This window comes from Mauremys mutica, chromosome 2, assembly GCF_020497125.1.
Source record: "Mauremys mutica isolate MM-2020 ecotype Southern chromosome 2, ASM2049712v1, whole genome shotgun sequence".
Classification (NCBI taxonomy): domain Eukaryota; kingdom Metazoa; phylum Chordata; order Testudines; family Geoemydidae; genus Mauremys; species Mauremys mutica.
The window spans coordinates 236,997,474-237,014,677 of record NC_059073.1 but is presented as its reverse complement, the minus strand read 5'-3'; the positions used below and the strand labels follow the sequence as shown (position 1 = coordinate 237,014,677).

At 56.4% G+C, this 17,204-nt stretch overlaps 1 protein-coding gene across 1 annotated transcript in view; it reads left to right on the top strand.

The window, feature by feature from the left end:
• LOC123363275 (ATP-dependent translocase ABCB1-like) overlaps window positions 1-17,204 on the top strand; it is a 54,919-nt gene that overhangs the window by 20,135 nt on the left and 17,580 nt on the right. Inside the window, exons 13-16 of the mRNA XM_045004143.1 lie at window positions 2,308-2,511; window positions 12,292-12,462; window positions 15,081-15,242; window positions 16,165-16,404. Of these exons, the coding sequence (XP_044860078.1) occupies window positions 2,308-2,511; window positions 12,292-12,462; window positions 15,081-15,242; window positions 16,165-16,404 (777 nt within the window). The remainder of the gene's footprint in view (window positions 1-2,307; window positions 2,512-12,291; window positions 12,463-15,080; window positions 15,243-16,164; window positions 16,405-17,204) is intronic.

Sequence of the window (17,204 nt, the reverse complement as noted above, 5' to 3'; positions counted from 1 at the left end):
TGCACCACAGCACAGTGCTCAAGTACCCAAAAGCTCTCATACCCTACAGTTGCCGAAGTCCTTCACTTCCAGACTCACAGTAGTCCCAATCCCAGTCCCATTCTCTAACTGTCTACTTAATTAATAAAAATGCTTTGCTGTTAATTACTGTTTCCGTTATGTTTTTTCAAAGAAGACTGTGTTTGAATGGGGGCGTGGGGAAGGGGGTGGTTAATTGCATAGGACAGTCACCTTTCCCAGGGTACAGACACGGGGGCAGGATCAGCAGCAGGTCACACACACGGTGCAGTCAGTAGGCACCCTGGTCGGTATGGGAGGTGGTTTCCAGGAACTGTGTGGGCGGGGGAGATGTGACTTTGCAGCGGGGGAGGGCGGTTACATATCTTATACAGCGGTCCTTGTCCTGGACCGCTGAGTCACGCAGCTGAGGAATCTGTATCCGTCCTCCTCCACCACAAGGTCACATATCCGCCCGCACACAGAATTCCATAAAGAGTGATGGCAGGCTCCGTTGAAAGAAGCATTCTGGCACTGCGGACCGCTCTAGGAGCAGGAGCCTGTCATTCCTTGAGTTTAGAGGCGGTCTTTACATCACCGCACACCCTACCCAGCACAGTCTGCCTCCCAGTTTCAACCCTTTAACGCAAAGTCATGAATAAAGAAACCTTTCTTAAGTAACAATGGGACATGTATTTTATTTTTACACGTGTGTTGGAAGTGGGGGAAACGGGGTGAACGGGGTATGTAACCGAAGAGGAGAGTCAACAGTAACTGGGTAAAGAAACAGGGGCAGGTTCAGCTTCTCTGTAAAGAAACTGAACAGTCACAGGTCACGCTGCTCGCTGCTCGCTGGTATTTGAAGAGTTCCTTGTCGCTGTCCCAGGCGCCTGTATAGGGCTTCATGAGCAAGTGCATTAGCGGGCAGGCTGGGTCCCCGAGGATGACTATAGGCATCTGCACATCCACAACAGTTATTTCGTGATCCGGGAAGAAACTACCTTCCTGCAGGCGTCTGAGCAGCCCACAGTTCCTGAAAACACACGCATCATGAACCTTGCCCGGCCACCCGACGTTGATGTTTGCAAAACGTCCCCTATGGTCCCCCAGTGCTTGCAGCACCATTGAAAAGTAGCCCAATTTCTCATCAGCTGACTGTGGAAGAGGTGGACGATAAAGTGCGAGGAGGAGAAAACGGCGATGATCGCAGCGGGCTCCATGCTTGCAGTGCTGTGGCGTCCGCGCTGTCACTGACCAGAAAAGTGCATGAACAGATTGCCCGCCGGCGCTTTCAAGGAGGGAGGAAGGGAGGGAGGTTGTGATTGACGGTTGAATGACGACACTTACCCAAAACCACCCTCGACACATTTCTCCCCCCAGCAGGCATTGGGGGCTCTACCCAGCATTCCAATGGGCAGCGGGGACTGCGGGGACTGTGGGATAGCTTCCCACAGTGCACCGCTTCCAAAGTCGATGCTGGCCCCGTGAATGTGGACTCAGAAATTCGAATTAGTGTATTTAGTATGGATGCACAAATTCGACTTCATAAGGTCGAATCCACAAATTCGAACTAAGTTGATTCGAAATAGTCTTGTAGTGTAGACAAGGCCATAGATACAATACAAGATCCTGTCTCTTACTTACTAAAACCTTAAAACAAAGAAATGTATATTTAACTAGAGTCCCTAATTTGTAATACATATAGGAAACTATAGTAGACATTATAACTTATCCAAAAACAAAAGGGTGACCATAATCAGTCATAAGGATTGTTCTGGTCTGTCATTCCTTTCTGCTATTCAAAAAGGGTGACTGGCAGGATGAAATCAAATCATACATTAATTCTCATAGTACAATTATAAAACACTGCTCCTACAATATCCTTTTTGTTTAACCTTCTCCTTTCATTCTTCTAGTCTGAGGTGATTGTGAAGATATAGTTTTAATTTTTCCTGGTCATTTTGTTTAAATGTTATTGCTTTATTCCATGTGAAAAGCTGCTAAACAAATATTGAAGTCAATTATTATACATCTCTACCTCGATATAACACTGTCCTCGGGAGCCAAAAAATCTTACCGTGTTATAGGTGAAACCGCGTTATATCGAACTTGCTTTAATCCACTGGAGTGTGCAGCCCCACTCCCCCGCAGCACTGCTTTACCGCGTTATATCCATATTCCTATTATATCGGGTCTCGTTAAATCGGGGTAGAGGTGTATCATTATTATTATTATTATATCATTATAACAACTAATTATTTGAAACATAATACATTTCCTCTAACTCTTCATTTATGCCTTTCCACTCAGATTACCTTAGATGGACGAGATATTCGGACACTTAATATAAAGTGGCTAAGAGAATGTATTGGCCTTGTAAGCCAGGAGCCTATTTTGTTTGCTACAACAATAGCTGAGAACATTCGCTGTGGCAGAGAGGGTATTACTGATTCTGAAATTGAGAAAGCAGCTAAAGAAGCCAATGCTTTTGATTTTATATCCAGACTGCCTGAGGTGAGTTGATGTAATTTGAGCACCGTATAACTGTGACAAATTCTTTGGTTTCTCTCTCTCTCAGTTCTTCTGAATTTTTGTGGCCCAAATTCTCTGCTGGTGCAAATAGATGCTACTACACTAGCTTTTCACTGATGTTTTGTCATTTATTCCAATTGACAATTTCACCCACAGTGTTCTTAATTTACAATACTAACTGTATGTCATGTGGCAACATTTTTTAATAGGGTGTGTACTATTGGGTTATCCGGGAGAGGGGGCGGGCGGAAGCCCGCCCCATGCTAACGGATCTCCCCCCCAGCCTAAGGGGAGGATCCACAGGGCCACGGAAACCCACTAAATGCGGGGGACAACTAATAAAAGAACAGGGACAGGAGTGAGGTCAAAGGGTCATAAGGAGGGAGCCTGATGGGGACACCGAGCAGAGAGCCCCGGACAGCGCCCACTGCTCCTCGAAGGCGTCAAGGGAGCCAGCGGACGCCGCCCAGAGGAACTCCGCCCGGAGACGTGAGCGGACGAGGGACCGGAAACAAGCCCCACAGTCGCAGGAGTCTCCGTCGGCCAACCTCCTCTCCCTGGTCGCGTGGATGGCCTTTTTAGCCAGGGCGAGGAGGAGGTTGACCAAGAGGTCCCGCGACTTTGTGGGGCCACGGATAGGGAGTGCAAGGATAAGGAGGTGAGGGGAAAAGTGCAGCCAGAAACGTAACAGAATGTCGGTGAGGAGCCGGTATAGGGGCTGCAACCTGGCGCACTCTAGGTAAACATGCGCCAGGGTCTCCCTCACGCCGCAGAAGGGGCAGGTGTCCGGGACAGGGGTGAACCGCGCCAAGTACACGCCCGTGCTCACGGCCCCGTGAAGGAGCCGCCAGCTGATATCCCCGGCGGGCCTCGGGACCAGGGTGGAGTAGAGGCTGGCCCACCGGGGCTCCTCACCCTCCACAGGTGGCAAGAGGTCCCGCCACTTGGTGTCGGGGCGGGACACGAGGGTGAGGAAGTGAACGGTATGGAGCACGAGCGCGTAGAGTTGTTTCCTTGGCGCGGTTTGGAAACGGACCGGCTGCAGATCGTGCAGCCGGCTAGCGGAGAAGGGGCGGGGGGGCCGGTCGGGTCCACGGGGCAGGGGCCCGATGAAGAGGTCCGGAGGGCTCGGGGTGGGGGGTGGGCGGGGCGTGCCCTCGCGCAGGACCCGGTCGAGGTAAACCCGAGCAGCGGGCGGCAAAGCGGCCTTCACCTCCTGTAGTACGCGCCGGGGAGTACAAGGTCTGGAGAGCCCCATCCGCCGAGCGAGCGTCAGGGGATCCAGCCAGTCTCCCCGGTCGTAGTCCAGGAGGTCTCCGACCCTGGTGGCTTCTGCCAGGACCAACCTCTGGCGCACCGCGGGGGACTCCGCCACCTGCACACGAAGCTGTGGGTTGTGTAGCAGGGGCTCCGCGAGGAGGTCTGCCCCCTCGGTGGCCGTCACAGACCTGGTCGCAGAGAACAGCTTCCAGGTCCGGAGGAGGTCCTGGTAGAAGACCGGCAGCCCGGAGAGGTCTCGCGGAAGGCCCCTCGGGTCGAGATAAAGGAGCTGCCGGTCGTATCGGAGCCCTCGGAAGCGGCGCAGGAAGGCGTGCGCCAGGGCTCTCCATGCCGGACTACCCGCACCATAAAGGAGCCTCTGCAGTGCCTGGAGGCGGAAGACGTGGACCTGAGTGCGGAGGCACTTCAGGCCCTGCCCTCCCTCCTCCAGGGGCAGGTGGAGTACCCCTGCAGGGACCCAGTGCAGTCCTGGCCAAAAGAACTCCAGCACCACCCGCCGGAGGTCGGTCAGGAACACCGGGGCCGGGACCAGGGTGTTGAGCCGGTACCAGAGCATGGACAGGACCAGTTGATTGAGCACCAGTGCCCTCCCTCGGAGGGAAAGGCACCGGAGGAGTCCCGTCCATTTCCGGAGCCGCTCCGCCACCCTGCCCTGCAAACCTTGCCAGTTCTCCGGCGGAGAGGGATGCGTGGCAGAAAGGTAAACGCCGAGATAGAGCAGCGGACCCGCGCTCCACCGGATGGCCTGAAGCGCGGGTGGGAGGGAGCTCGCCTGCCACCCGTCCCCGACCACCAGGCCAGAGCTCTTGACCCAGTTGACCCGGGCGGAGGAGGCCGCCGAGTACACGGCTTGGCAGGCCTCCACGCGCGCCAAGTCGCCCGGGTCCTGGACCACGAGGAGCACATCGTCGGCGTACGCCGACAGGACCAGCCGCAGCTCCGGCTCCCGAAGCACCAACCCCGTCAACCTCCTGCGGAGGAGACAGAGGAAGGGCTCGATCGCCAGGGCGTACAGCTGGCCCGAGAGGGGGCACCCCTGCCGCACTCCCCGCCCGAAGCTGACCGGCTCGGTCAGGGTCCAGTTGAGCCTGACCAGACACTCTGCGGAAGCGTACAGCACCCGGAGAAAACCCACAAACTGGGATCCGAAGCCTAACGCCTGCAGAGTGCCCAGGAGATACCCGTGGTCCACCCTGTCGAACGCCTTCTCCTGATCCAGGGACAGGAGGGCGAACGACAGACCATCCCTGCACCCAAGCTCCAAGAGATCCCGGACCAGATACAGGTTATCGAAGATGGTACGGCCCGGGACGGTGTAGGTCTGGTCTGGGTGGATCACGTCCTCCAGCACGGACCCCAGCCGAATCGAAATGGCCTTCGCGACAATTTTATAGTCCGTACTGAGGAGCGAGATGGGACGCCAATTCCGTAAATCGCGGAGGTCCCCCCTCTTCGGCAATAAAGCGAGCACGGCTCGCCTGCACGAGAGAGGGAGGACCCCGCTCCGCAAGGACTCGGCCCAGACGGTGACTAGGTCTGGGCCGAGGACGTCCCAGAACACGCGGTAGAACTCCACGGTCAGCCCGTCCATGCCCGGGGATTTATTGGTGGGCATGCGACGGAGGGCTTCCGAGAACTCGGCCAGAGTGAGAGGCAGCTCTAGCCGGTCCCGGTCGCCCACGCTGACCGTCGGGAGTCCGTCCCAGAGCACTTTGCAAGCGGCAGGATCGGTCGGATCCGGGGAGAAAAGGCGCGCGTAGAAGGTCCGGGCCCTCTCGCACATCTCCGCCGGATCCGTGAGTGGGGAGCCGTCCTCCGCCAGGAGGCAGGTGACGTGCTTCTTGGCCCCCCTCCGTTTCTCCAGGGCGTAGAAGAAGCGGGAGCCGCGATCCATCTCCCGAAGGAGGCGGATGCGGGATCGAACAAAGGCGCCCCGGGCCCGATGGTCTTCGAGGACCCGGAGCTCCTCCCGCTTCTCCCGGCACGCTCCGCAAAGGGATGGATCCTCGGGGCTGGCGGCCAGACGCCTCTCCAGCTCTAAGACCTCCCGCTCCAACTGCCCTATCGCCGCATCCCTCCGTCGGCTGGCGCCCCGGGTGTAGTCACGGCAGAAGAGCCGGGCGCGCACCTTCCCCACATCCCACCACCGCCGCGCCGAGGGAAAGGCGCGCCGCTGCCCTCGCCAGGCCAGCCAGAACTCCCGGAAGGACGCCACGAAGCCCCCATCCTCCAGCAAGCTGTTGTTGAAGTGCCAATAGGCCGGCCCCGGCCTCTCCGCGCAGAGAGAGGCCGTCACGGTGACGAGGTGGTGGTCCGAAAAAGGGGCCGGCCGGATGCTGGAGGACTGGGCCCGTGAGAGATGGAACCTGGACAGATAGATGCGGTCCAACCGGGAGTGGCACGACCGATGGGCTTCCACCCGGACATAGGTGTACGTGGAGGCGTCGTCCGGGTGGTGGTCGCGCCAGACGTCCACCAGGGAGTGATGGGCGACGATCTCCCTGAGGACGTCCGCGGCGGCCGGGCTCTGCTCGGTTCCCGAGCGGTCCCGCTCCTCGAGGACGGTGTTAAAGTCCCCGCCCAGGACCAGGCACTCGCGAGGATCCAGGGAGCCGAGGAAGGCGGACGCCTGCTGATAGAACAGCAGCCGTTCCGGGGCAAATGCCGGGGCATAGATGTTGATGAGGTTGACCACAAGCCCCGCCATGCGGACCCGGAGGTGCAGCAGGCGGCCCGGCACAGCCTCGGCGACCCCCAGCACCTCTGGCCGTAGGTCGGGGGAGAACAGGGTAGCCACTCCAGCCTGATGGGTGGTGAGATGGCTGAAGTAGACCCCGTCCCCCCACTCCAGCCGCCAGTTAGCTTCGGCGGCCGGATCCGTGTGGGTCTCCTGCAGGAAAACCACGGAGTACCCCCCCTCCCGAAGGAAGGAGAGCACCTGGCACCTGCGGAAACCCACTCTACAGCTCCGGGTGTTTAGTGTGGCAAAGGTGATGACTGCCATGAGGAGGGCTGGGGGGGATCCACGTCAGCAGGGGCGCTCACGGCCCCCATTGGGCCGCGCAGCAGACTGTGGCCCACCCCGAAGGCGAGCAGGGAGTCACGGAAGCCGCGCGCCCGGTGGTAAGCCGCGACATTCTGCTTCCCGGTCCCCTTGCCCTCCCCTATGAGGGCTCGCGTGGCCAGGAGGAGCTGGTGGAAGTCCCCCCAGCGCTGGAGAGCAAGCACGACCTTGTTGCGGGAGCCCCGGACATCCTCCAAGAACTCCCGCAATTCTTCTCGCAGCGTATGGGGGGGCGGGGTCACTGGCCTCCGGGGGTCCACCGGTGGGGCCTCTGGCGCAGCCCCGTGGCCCGCTGGGATGGGTAAACAAGGGGCGGACCCGCAACGTGGCGCCCGATGGACCGGCGCCACCTGGTCCGCCCCGGACCTTGGCTCAATGGGGGGGGGGCGGAGGGAAGAGCGCAGCCCCTAGTGGGTCGGGACTGTGGAAACCAAAGGCCACTCCCTGGGAGTCATCCTCCGGGAAAGGGAAGGAGACAGCCCCAGGGGCGGCAATAACAGTACAGGAGGTGGAGGGGGCAGGGCTGGGGTCAGGAGCAGTGTTGGGGGGAGGGACAGAGATGGGACCCTGGGCCGCAGGAGCAGGACCATCGGTAAGTGGCTCCTTGCGGCCAGGCACGGGGGTTTGAGGGGTAGGGAGGGGGTCCCCAGTGACACCGGGCTCGGGCTCAATGGCAGGCAGAGCAGCCTCGGCATGGGGAGATGTGGAACCCTCAGGGGGGCCCCCACCCGGGAAGGGACTCGATTGCTCCGCACCACCGAGGGACACCTCCGGTAGCCCATCTCCCTGCCACGAGGCACCGGCCGTCGCCTCAACAGGCTCGGCGGCCAGCAGCAGGGTGCCATCCGCAGCCGGGCAGGTCGAGGAGGCCAGGGGACCCGCAGAGGCAGGAGCGGACGTAGCAGGAGGGATGGTGGAGCAAGGGGAGGGGGGAGCTGGGGTGAGGTCGGCCAGGTCGAGGCCCGTTGGCAGAGGGTCGTCTTCCCCCGGGGTGACTGGGGTCAGACCCAGGGCCTCGATCTCCGCGAAGATGGAGGGGAGCTCACCTTCCACCACCCCGGGGTCCTCCCCACTCGCGCCCGAGGCGACGCTCACCTCGGGTATTGCGGGGGGCGCAGGTGGCAAGGGAACAGGAGGGGCTGCATTGGGGGCCTCCGCAGGGAGGGACTGCGGAGGAGGGATGGTGGTACCCTCCGGCGCTGCCACGTCTTCCCTAGCCGTCATCGGCAGATGGGTTGTCCCCTTGGGCATGGCGGAAGGCCTGGTGCCTGCGGCCCCCCGTCTGGTCTTACGGGGGGCTTCCGCCTCAGGTGGCACGGGCGGAGCCCGAGCCTTCCGCTTACCCCGCTTACCCTCCACCCGGGTCCAGCCCTCCATGGCATCGCCTGCGGGCTGGTCAATAAGGATTGGGTCAGGGGGCAGAGAGGACAGGTCGGGGGCTGGGAGAGGCACTGGTGGAACAACAGGAGGGAGGGATGAATCCCCCTGGGGAGAGCCCTCTCCCACGCCCGGCAGTACCCCTGCCGCACCCTCCTCCACAGGCCCCGCCAGAGTGCAGGCAGCGGAGGCGGGGCTCTCCCGCCCATCTGGGCGCCCAGGAGAACGTACCCCTGAGGCCCGAGCGGGAGCAGCGATGGACCGAGGGGGAGGAGGGGCGGCTCCGGGTACCGGGCGGTCAGGGGCACCGGCGATGGCGGGGCCGGCGCCCTGCCGGGGCTCGGGGGTCCCGAGAGCTCCTCCGAGCCGGGCCATGGGGCAGTCCCTCCGGACGTGCCCCGTCGCCCGGCAGAGGTAGCACCGGGCCTCCCCCGTGGAGTAGTGCACCCGGTACTGGGCCCCCTGATAGGGGACCAGGAAAGACCCCTCGAGCGCCTCTCCGCCACGCGCCGCCGGCGGCAGTTGAAGCTGCACCTGCCGGCGGAACGAGAGGACGTGACGGAGGGCGGGGTCTTTGCAGCCCAAGGGGAGAGGGCTCACCACGGAGATGGGCTTCCCCAAAGTAGAGAGGGCGGGCAACAGGGCGACATTGGGCAGGAAGGGAGGGACGGAGGTCAGGACCACTCGGACACCCAGGTCCTCCAGCGGTTCCAGGGGGACGAACACGCCCCCCACCGCCAGGCCCTTCTCCACCGCCTCCTGGGCGGCGGCCTCCGAGGCAAGGAAGAAGACCGCCTTGCCGTACATTTTGGAGGCCGCCACGATGGCCGTGGGCCCCACCACCCTCGCCAACGCCCGCACGTAGGTCTCCACGTGGGGCGAGGCGGGCACCAGGAGGCAACGGACGCCGTGCTTCCGGGTCAAGGTGGGGAAGGGGCCCCGGCCACTGTAGATGGTAGCGGAGGCGGCGGTCGGGGGAGATGACGTAGCGGCAGGCGGGGGGGCCGCCGCCACTTGGGCGTACGCTCTGGGGGCCGAGGGAGGGACGCCCGCAGAGCTGGTGGAGGGAACAGCGGGGAGGGGTGCCGTGGCCGGTGGCGGGGCCACAGCAGCAGCGGCAGGCTCCGCCATGGAGGGCTTAGTCTTTCTAGCGGGGCCCTTTCCCTTCTTTTTGCCCTGGCCCTTTCCGCCGGCTGGGGGGGCTCCCCCAGAGGCGGAAGGGGCCAGGGACGTGGCAGCAGCAGAGGGCACCCCGTCGGTCGCCGCTGCCGGCGCCTCAGCGGGAGCGGTGGCAGGTGGTCCGGCAGCGGCGGGTGAGGTCGAGACCGGGAGGCGTTTGGGGGGAGCAGGCGAGGGAGGGGGGACAGACGTCGTCCCGGGAATCCCACCCGCCGCCCCTCCCGCCATGCTGAACGGGGAGGGAGGGTAAACACCGGAGAAAGGGGGTGGGGGTAAGGGACAGGTCACCTACTCCTCCCTGCTAGGCTGTGGGCAGGGAGGATGGTGCCAACAATAGGGGGGGGGGCAGATACGGGGACTATCGAGGACTTCGGGGGGGGGGGTCAGTCACCGACAGAGGATTGAAATCCGGCTCCTCTAGCTGCACTAGGGGAGGGGAGGGGAAACAAGAGCAATGGGGGGTGCAGTGCAAGAGGGGCAACTTAAACAGGGGAGAGGCACAAGCGCACTGATGGAGCTATGGGTGCACGAAGGGAGGGGCTAATCAGGGCAAGGGGCCGCGGAGGGAGGGGAGCAACCAGGCTGGGAGTGGGGCGGAGGGACCAAGGGGCTGGCGTCAGGGCCGGGGCAGGACAAACAAAGCTGCAAAGGGAGAGGGGCGGGGCAGGCAAACAAACTGAAGCTGGGTGCCGGGGGAGGGGGGGCCACAAGGGGCGAACGGGGCAGGCAACAAGGGGCAAAGCTAGGGGGCCTGTTGCAGAGGGAAAGGGGTCAGTCCAGGGGAAGGGGGGGGTGCGTGCACCCACAAGCACTTGTGCAAAGTCAATGGCTGGCTGGCTGCCGCTGGAGGCCCAAACGGTGGCAATAGGGCGTGGCAGGCCAGGCGAGCAGCTGAGTCCCAGAGGCAGGAACTGAGGCAGATGGTAAGGGACTGCAGGGGTGGTGGAGGGGGCAACGCTGGTGGTGGGGGTTGGGGGGGGGGACACAGATGGACCAGGGGGCAGGCTCCACGCCACACCCCCGTGTCCCCACAAACACAGTCTAAACCCCCACCACTAGAGCACAGTCAAAAAGTTACTCAGTTTTTAAGGCCCCCTCCACAGTGGTCTTCAGATTCCTGTGCACTTCCCAGCAGCCGGTGGTCTTCTCAGTCCTCCTCCAGGCTCCAGCAGCTCCCCGGGACAAACACAGCTCCAGCAGCAGCAGCAGCCTCCCCTCCTCCAGCAGCCCTGGTGGCCAGGCAGGAAGGACCCCCCAGGTGGTAGCTGTAGTGGTGGTGGTGGGGTCCTGGCTTCTCCCTCCAGAGGTGGGGGAGTGGGGGCTGGCCAGCAAGGCCCCCCCCACCCCTCACTCACCCACTCAGCAGCAGTTGTAGCAGGAGCAGCAGTCCTGGGAAGAAGCACTCCAGCCAGCAGCAGCAGCCCAGGAAAGGAAGAAGGAGCTCCAGCCAGCAAGGCAGCCAGAGAAGGGGGAGCCCTCCAGCCAGCAGGGCAGCCCAAGCAGGCAGAGCGCTCCCTGGAGCAGGGTGGACCCTGCTCCTTCCCTGAAGGGGTTTAAAAGTGGCCTGGCAGGGCTTGAGAAGACAGCCTTTAGGCTGGGCTGATTGGGGAAATGGCTGCAGCTGGGGGCCACGCCCCAAACTGAGCCCAGGGCCTTATAAAAGGCAGGGAAGCCAGAAGCCCAGACAGTCTTCCTCTGCATGTAGAGGGAGATGGGCCTAGCTGCTGTGAACTAGAGACCAGATACCTGAGTGAAGCAGGGCTGGGGAAGGCTAAGGAGCTGGGGAGCTCCAGCCTAGAAAGCCCCAGGCTGCGGCCTAGCGAAGGGCCAACAGGTACTGGGGGTTGCAGAGGGCAGCCCAGGGGTAGGCCAAGGCAGCAGGTCCAAACCCCTTTTGCCTGTGATGAGTGGGCCGATGCTGCAGTCTGCCCCAGGGTGTGGGGCTAGACAATGACTGACAGTAGCCACATATTGAGGCAAGGTGGGGCTAGAGGGTAGGGGTTCCCTGAGGAGGGGAGACCCTAAGAGAAAGGGGTTACTGCTAGGGGGCTGCACCCCATGTAAGAGGGCACCGGGTCCAGGGAGGGACACGGGGGGCCAGAAGACAGGTGGATCACCAGCCTGCAGAGGGCGCTCCATTGCCTGGAACGAGCTAATTCCCCAGAGCAACCAGCAGGAGGTGCTGCAGGGGTGAGTCCAACCCGTTACAGGGTGGATAAGGAATTTCTATGGACAATGAGAGATTTTTTTTCAATTTATCGGATTGTTTTTATTCTGTTTTCTTCTGCTAGGTATTATCTATTTTTTTCCACTTCCAATATTCCCATCTTTTTTGGTTTTTTTTTGTTTTGTTTTTTGTTTTTAAACTGGTTTTGCTTGGCAAACAAAATTGCTTTGTGTCCTGAGTAGTCACTGGTTAGTATTGTTAGCCAAACAAATGGCTGGATTCCTTCAGCCAGTTCTAGTTTGTCTGGTTTTTTTCACTTCAATTGCTGCTTTTTATAATAATTGAAAAATCTAATTTTAGAGTTAAAATTAAAGAGTACCTTCTTTAAGCTAATAGAAAACCATCACACCACATACTAATTCCTAGCCAACTAGAAGGTGAGACAGAGACAAAACTGTAAACCAATCGTTAGGAATTTTAAACTGTCCTCTGCCTCAAGGGGGGAAAAAACACTGAATGTAATTGGCCAAGACACTTCTTTAGAAGTAATTATTCTTAAAGCGTTTGTTGGAGCATCCATCATAAAACTTTTAAAAGAGGGAATTTCTGTATATGATAGTAACAGTAAGACGGGGGTGGGGGTGTAAAAGGATTTAAACTGACCCCTTCTGCAATCTCGATACTCCTCTCTCAGAAATTTAACACCCTGGTGGGGGAAAGGGGAGCTCAGCTGAGCGGAGGGCAGAAACAGCGAATTGCTATTGCCCGTGCCCTGGCAAGGAATCCCAGGATTCTGCTGCTGGATGAAGCCACGTCTGCTCTGGACACTCAGAGTGAATCTATTGTGCAAGCAGCTCTTAATAAGGTAGGAATCCTGTTGCTAGAGTTATCAATCAGTATTAAGAAGCACAACAACCATATGGCAAGCTTGACATTAAAGGCTATAGCATGCCATCTGTTTTTAAGCACAGCTCTCCGCTGGTTTCGAGGAGGGCATTGAAATCAATAGGGATGCATGCTCAAATTTTGGTGTCATGATATGACCCTGTAATATTTAATCAAAACTCCATTAAGCAATCTCAGGGTGCTGAGCCTTATATTCTACATAGATAATATCAATATTTATACTGAATTACACACACACACACACACACACACACACACACACACAGAGTCACTCTACATGAAAAGAACATTAAGGTTCCAAAGTCAAGCCCTCAAAATTTAGGGAATGACAGAATTAAAGTTTCCTGGTCAACATTAATTTGGTCCCCTTGTGCGTCTGCATTAGGGGACAGTCGTCAGTTACATGATCCCATACTATTTTTTCCACAAGACCCCCTGCTTCATTCAGTGCAGAGGATGGTGCTATTCAACATTCAGTGCTAGTCAATATTTCTTTTCATCCTCAGCATTCAGTGGATGGCCCCATGCCATTCAAACCCTGCTGTGAAAACAGAATTATTAACTTCCTCATGGGCTTTTCTATACCTCTCATCACTCTAGTATCTGAGTGCTTCATAAACACTAATGAATTTATCTTCACAACACTCCCAAGAGGTAAGGTGGTAGTATTACTCCCATATTAGAGAAGGGGAACTGAGGCACGGAGACATTAGTGTTGAAAGTGCATACTACTTTTGGGTGCATGATCTGTGATGCCCAGGACTCAATATTTCAGAGAATTTTGCTTTATACAGTGCTAGATATGTTAAAAGCACATCTCCCATTGACTTCAGTTGCAGCCGTGAATGCTCAGCACAGAGACATGTCTAGAATCCAATTCTCTAGGGCAGTATTCAGCTGCTGCAACAATGAGACCATCCTTTCTTTTCTTGCAATCCCTTGTCTCATTCACTACACACCTTAAAACAGGGCCTCCCAGAGGTGGGGAAAAGTGGGTCAATTTGCCCCAGGCCTCGGGCCCCGCAGGGTCCTCCAGGAGAGTTTTTCAGGGCCCCTGGAGTGGGATCCTTCACTCACTCCGGGGGCTCGGGAAACACTCATGGAGCCCGGGCCCCCGGAGATTCTGCTCCTGGTCTTCACCGGCAGCGGGTCCCTCCGCTCCGGGACCCGCCGCCAAAGTGCCCCGAAGACCCGGCTACACTTCGGCGGCGGATCTCGCTTCAGTGGTAATTTGGTGGCGGGCGGCCCCCACTGCGGGTCTTCGGGGCACTTCGGCGGCAGGTCCCAGAGTGGAAGGACCCTCCGCCTCCGAATTACTGCCGAAGCCAGGGCCCCCCACTGCCGAAGACCCCAGTCCCCCGGAATCCTCTGGGCGGCCCTGCCTTACAACTTCTGCAACAAATAAGGCAGGTTTCCTGCAGACAAGAGCATCCTTTACTGCATAACTTTGATTCCTTCCATAATCACTGTTCATTCTGCTCTCCCTACTCTTGTTTCCTGTGCTGGTGTCACAACCCAATGGCCCCAATGGTGTGAGTGTGAAGGTGGGTTAGGGCTTGGGGCCCTAATGCTTTCTCTCTTCCCCTGAGCGACGTGGGAGCATTCCCAGCACTCTCTGCTGTATTTTATTTTATTAATAAAGCTTTAAAATTTAAACACTTTGTGTTACGTCATCTCCTCCTCCCCAAACAATCCTGCTGCGTCAGCCCGATCACCTGACGCTCCAGGTAGATTGTCATACTGGGGACCACAACTCCCCCTGACTATAGGGAGGAGAAATTGCAGGCAAAGTCCTGCCCAGCCCCTACAATCCTGGGCAGGAACATGCTTAGTCACTGTGTGGGGATGGTGCATGTGCACTCCTGCCATACAATGCAGCGAGCTCAGACTGTTTCTTTGGGGAATTTAGCTGCTGAACTCTAATAAGTCTCTACTGAGCACATGCAAATTGAGATGTTCAGAGCCTCATATCTCGGCCCCCCCAAATTTGGGCAGATTTTCATGGGAATGGTAAAAGGCACATCCCTGATACCAGTGAGCCATGCTCATCTCCTCCAAATTTCATATCCCTGCTCTCAAGCATTTAGGTGATAAAGCTTCTCAATTAAACAGTTATAAGAATTTTTTAATATGGGCAAAACAACATTATTTTCTCTAACCTCATTCTGAGAAATCATTGAACCATTTTTGCTAAAATAGATGGGGTGGGGGGGAAGAAGGTGAGGCAGATATCAGCATGGAAAGTTTCATCCCAAATAATTAAATCTTGACAAAGTTATAAGCATCTGACAACAGGTCTTACAATTGGAAGTGTCAGGCAACCTTAGCTATAGGCAGTGAGTACCTGCACAGCCTATAAAATTAATCCACTTTCCCCTGTCATTATAAATGTGGATTTTGTAATCAGAAGTGTCCTTTGGTTATTAAATCAGACAGCAGGCATGGAAATATTGATCAGCTATAGAGGATCAGCAGGGCTTTTACGCTTGTATTTTCCACACTGTTAGGTAGGGATTTTCTGGGGCGGGGGGTTCACCACATTTTAAAATAAATCTCTCTGGTTTTTTCCCCGGTAAGGCTAGGGCTGGACGTACCACCATTGTGATAGCTCACCGGCTCTCCACAATCCGAACAGCTGACATTATCGCTGGATTTCACAACGGTGTTGTTGTTGAACAGGGAGCACACAATGAACTCATGACACAGAAGGGTATCTACTATTCTCTTGTGATGCAGCAGGTAATGAGATGTGATAGAGCACTCCTGACTAAATGCTTCAGATTTACTGGCCATCTCTCTACTCCAGAAAATTATCTGCATATCTCACTCACAGGTTCTGGTTTTTGAATTTGCTGGAGGCTGCTCCTCTCCGTCCCCCTCCCCCTCTCTTGTGACCTGTGGGCAGGGCTTCGGGGGTGAGAGGGAGGGAGGCTGAGCAGGGGTGGCACCTCTGGGCAGAGCACAGGTGGGCCTCGGGGAAGAGACTGAGCAACAGCGGGACCTCTTGTTCAAGTGCGATGGGGCCTTGGGGAGGAAGAGGCCAATCGGGGGAGAGGCCTTGGGGTGGAGTGGTGGGTGGGCCATTGGGGAAGGGCCACAGTCCAGGCGCTGGGGCCCACAAAAGATTATCCAACCCTGCAAGTGCTGAACACTCCCTATTTTTTTTGGTGGCTGCTTGAGCCACAGAGCACCCACAGTGTTGGCGCCTATGATCTTACTGATACTATTGCTGACACATGCAAGTTCTGCATTCAAACAGCTGGGCCATTTTCACTTTGCAGTTTCTGCATATTTTCTAGTTTAGTGAAAGTTGATCAGTCAATCTTGTTTCTGAATTGGAAGTGGTTGTTTTTCACCGGTAGCTTCACATTTACACAGTGTAATGAGTCAAACATAACTGAGCAAAAGAGGTGGATGACATCATAACAGAACTATATAGATAGTGCGGGGGGACATACAGAGCCAAATTCTCTGCTGGTGTAAGTTGCAACTGCACCAACTTATACTGGCAGAATACTTGGCCTATACAAACTACCATATGAAAGTGACAATGTAACCAAAGTGGTGGTGGTTTTGTTTGTTTCCATACCAAGTACATGTTCCTTTCCCTTGCTACAAACTGTCTTGTGACTGTGTATCACTGTTCCTTGCTTGTCACTAGGGTCATGGTGGAAACACTCAAAATGAGATGTCAGAAAGTGATGAAGAGACAGAAGATGAAGACTATGAGGAAGAGGATTTAGATGATCTCAGGATGGAGAATCTGACTGATCTTGGTGGTTTTGAAAAACCAGGAATCACTGAGATGGGAAGCATTCCTAAGAGATCCGTAAGGCATACAAGCAGAAAGACTTCTTCTAAGAAAACGTCGTCTGAAAAGAAGAAAACAAAGGAGAAAGAGGTTAGTGTTACAATTCAGTTTAATCCTAAAGTTTAGTGATAGCTTGTGAGAATAGGAATAAAGGTCATTCTATTTTCTTTTTTAAACAGATCTTAATCCATGTCACCTTTGCTATGATTCTGTCATATGCAGCATTGACCTGGGCGAATACTTGAATTGGGAATCTTCAGGGAAAACACAGGTGTAAACAAATCAGTCTTGAGACAGATCCTAGCTCCTGTCCCGCAGGACTAGCTGGGCTTGGCTCCCTACTCCTCAGAGGTTGAAGCACTGCTCAGATTTGGCCTGGCTCCCCTGATGGGCCAAATTTGTGAGAGTGGTGTTGTGACCATGTGCATCTGGTCAGAAAGCCCAGAGTGGGAAGCTGAGCCCAGCCAGCCCTGTGATCCTTCAACATATTCAGATGACCCAATTTTGGGTCACAACCCACCAGTGAAGAAACCCTCTTCTAGGAGTTCTTTTTATATTATAGTACAGTCTACTGATAGAACATGATGCGAACAATAAGCAGCAACTGGATCCATTCTTACAATGTATCATCCAGAAGTCCAGAACACACTTTTTTTATCAATTCATAACTGTTGCATTTTGGCCTTGTCAGAGGAAATACGGTAGATGGCAAGATACATGGCTTCAGAATTCATACTGTTTGCAGTAAAGTGAAGAAATCAGATTGAAAGACATGAAATTATTGATGTCACAAAGTTCAGCAGGCTTGTATGGTTAAAGTGTGGGCAGGCTTTTCCAGTATCTGTAACACAGGCAAAGATAATCAGGCGAGGCCATCACAACTGGCTCAG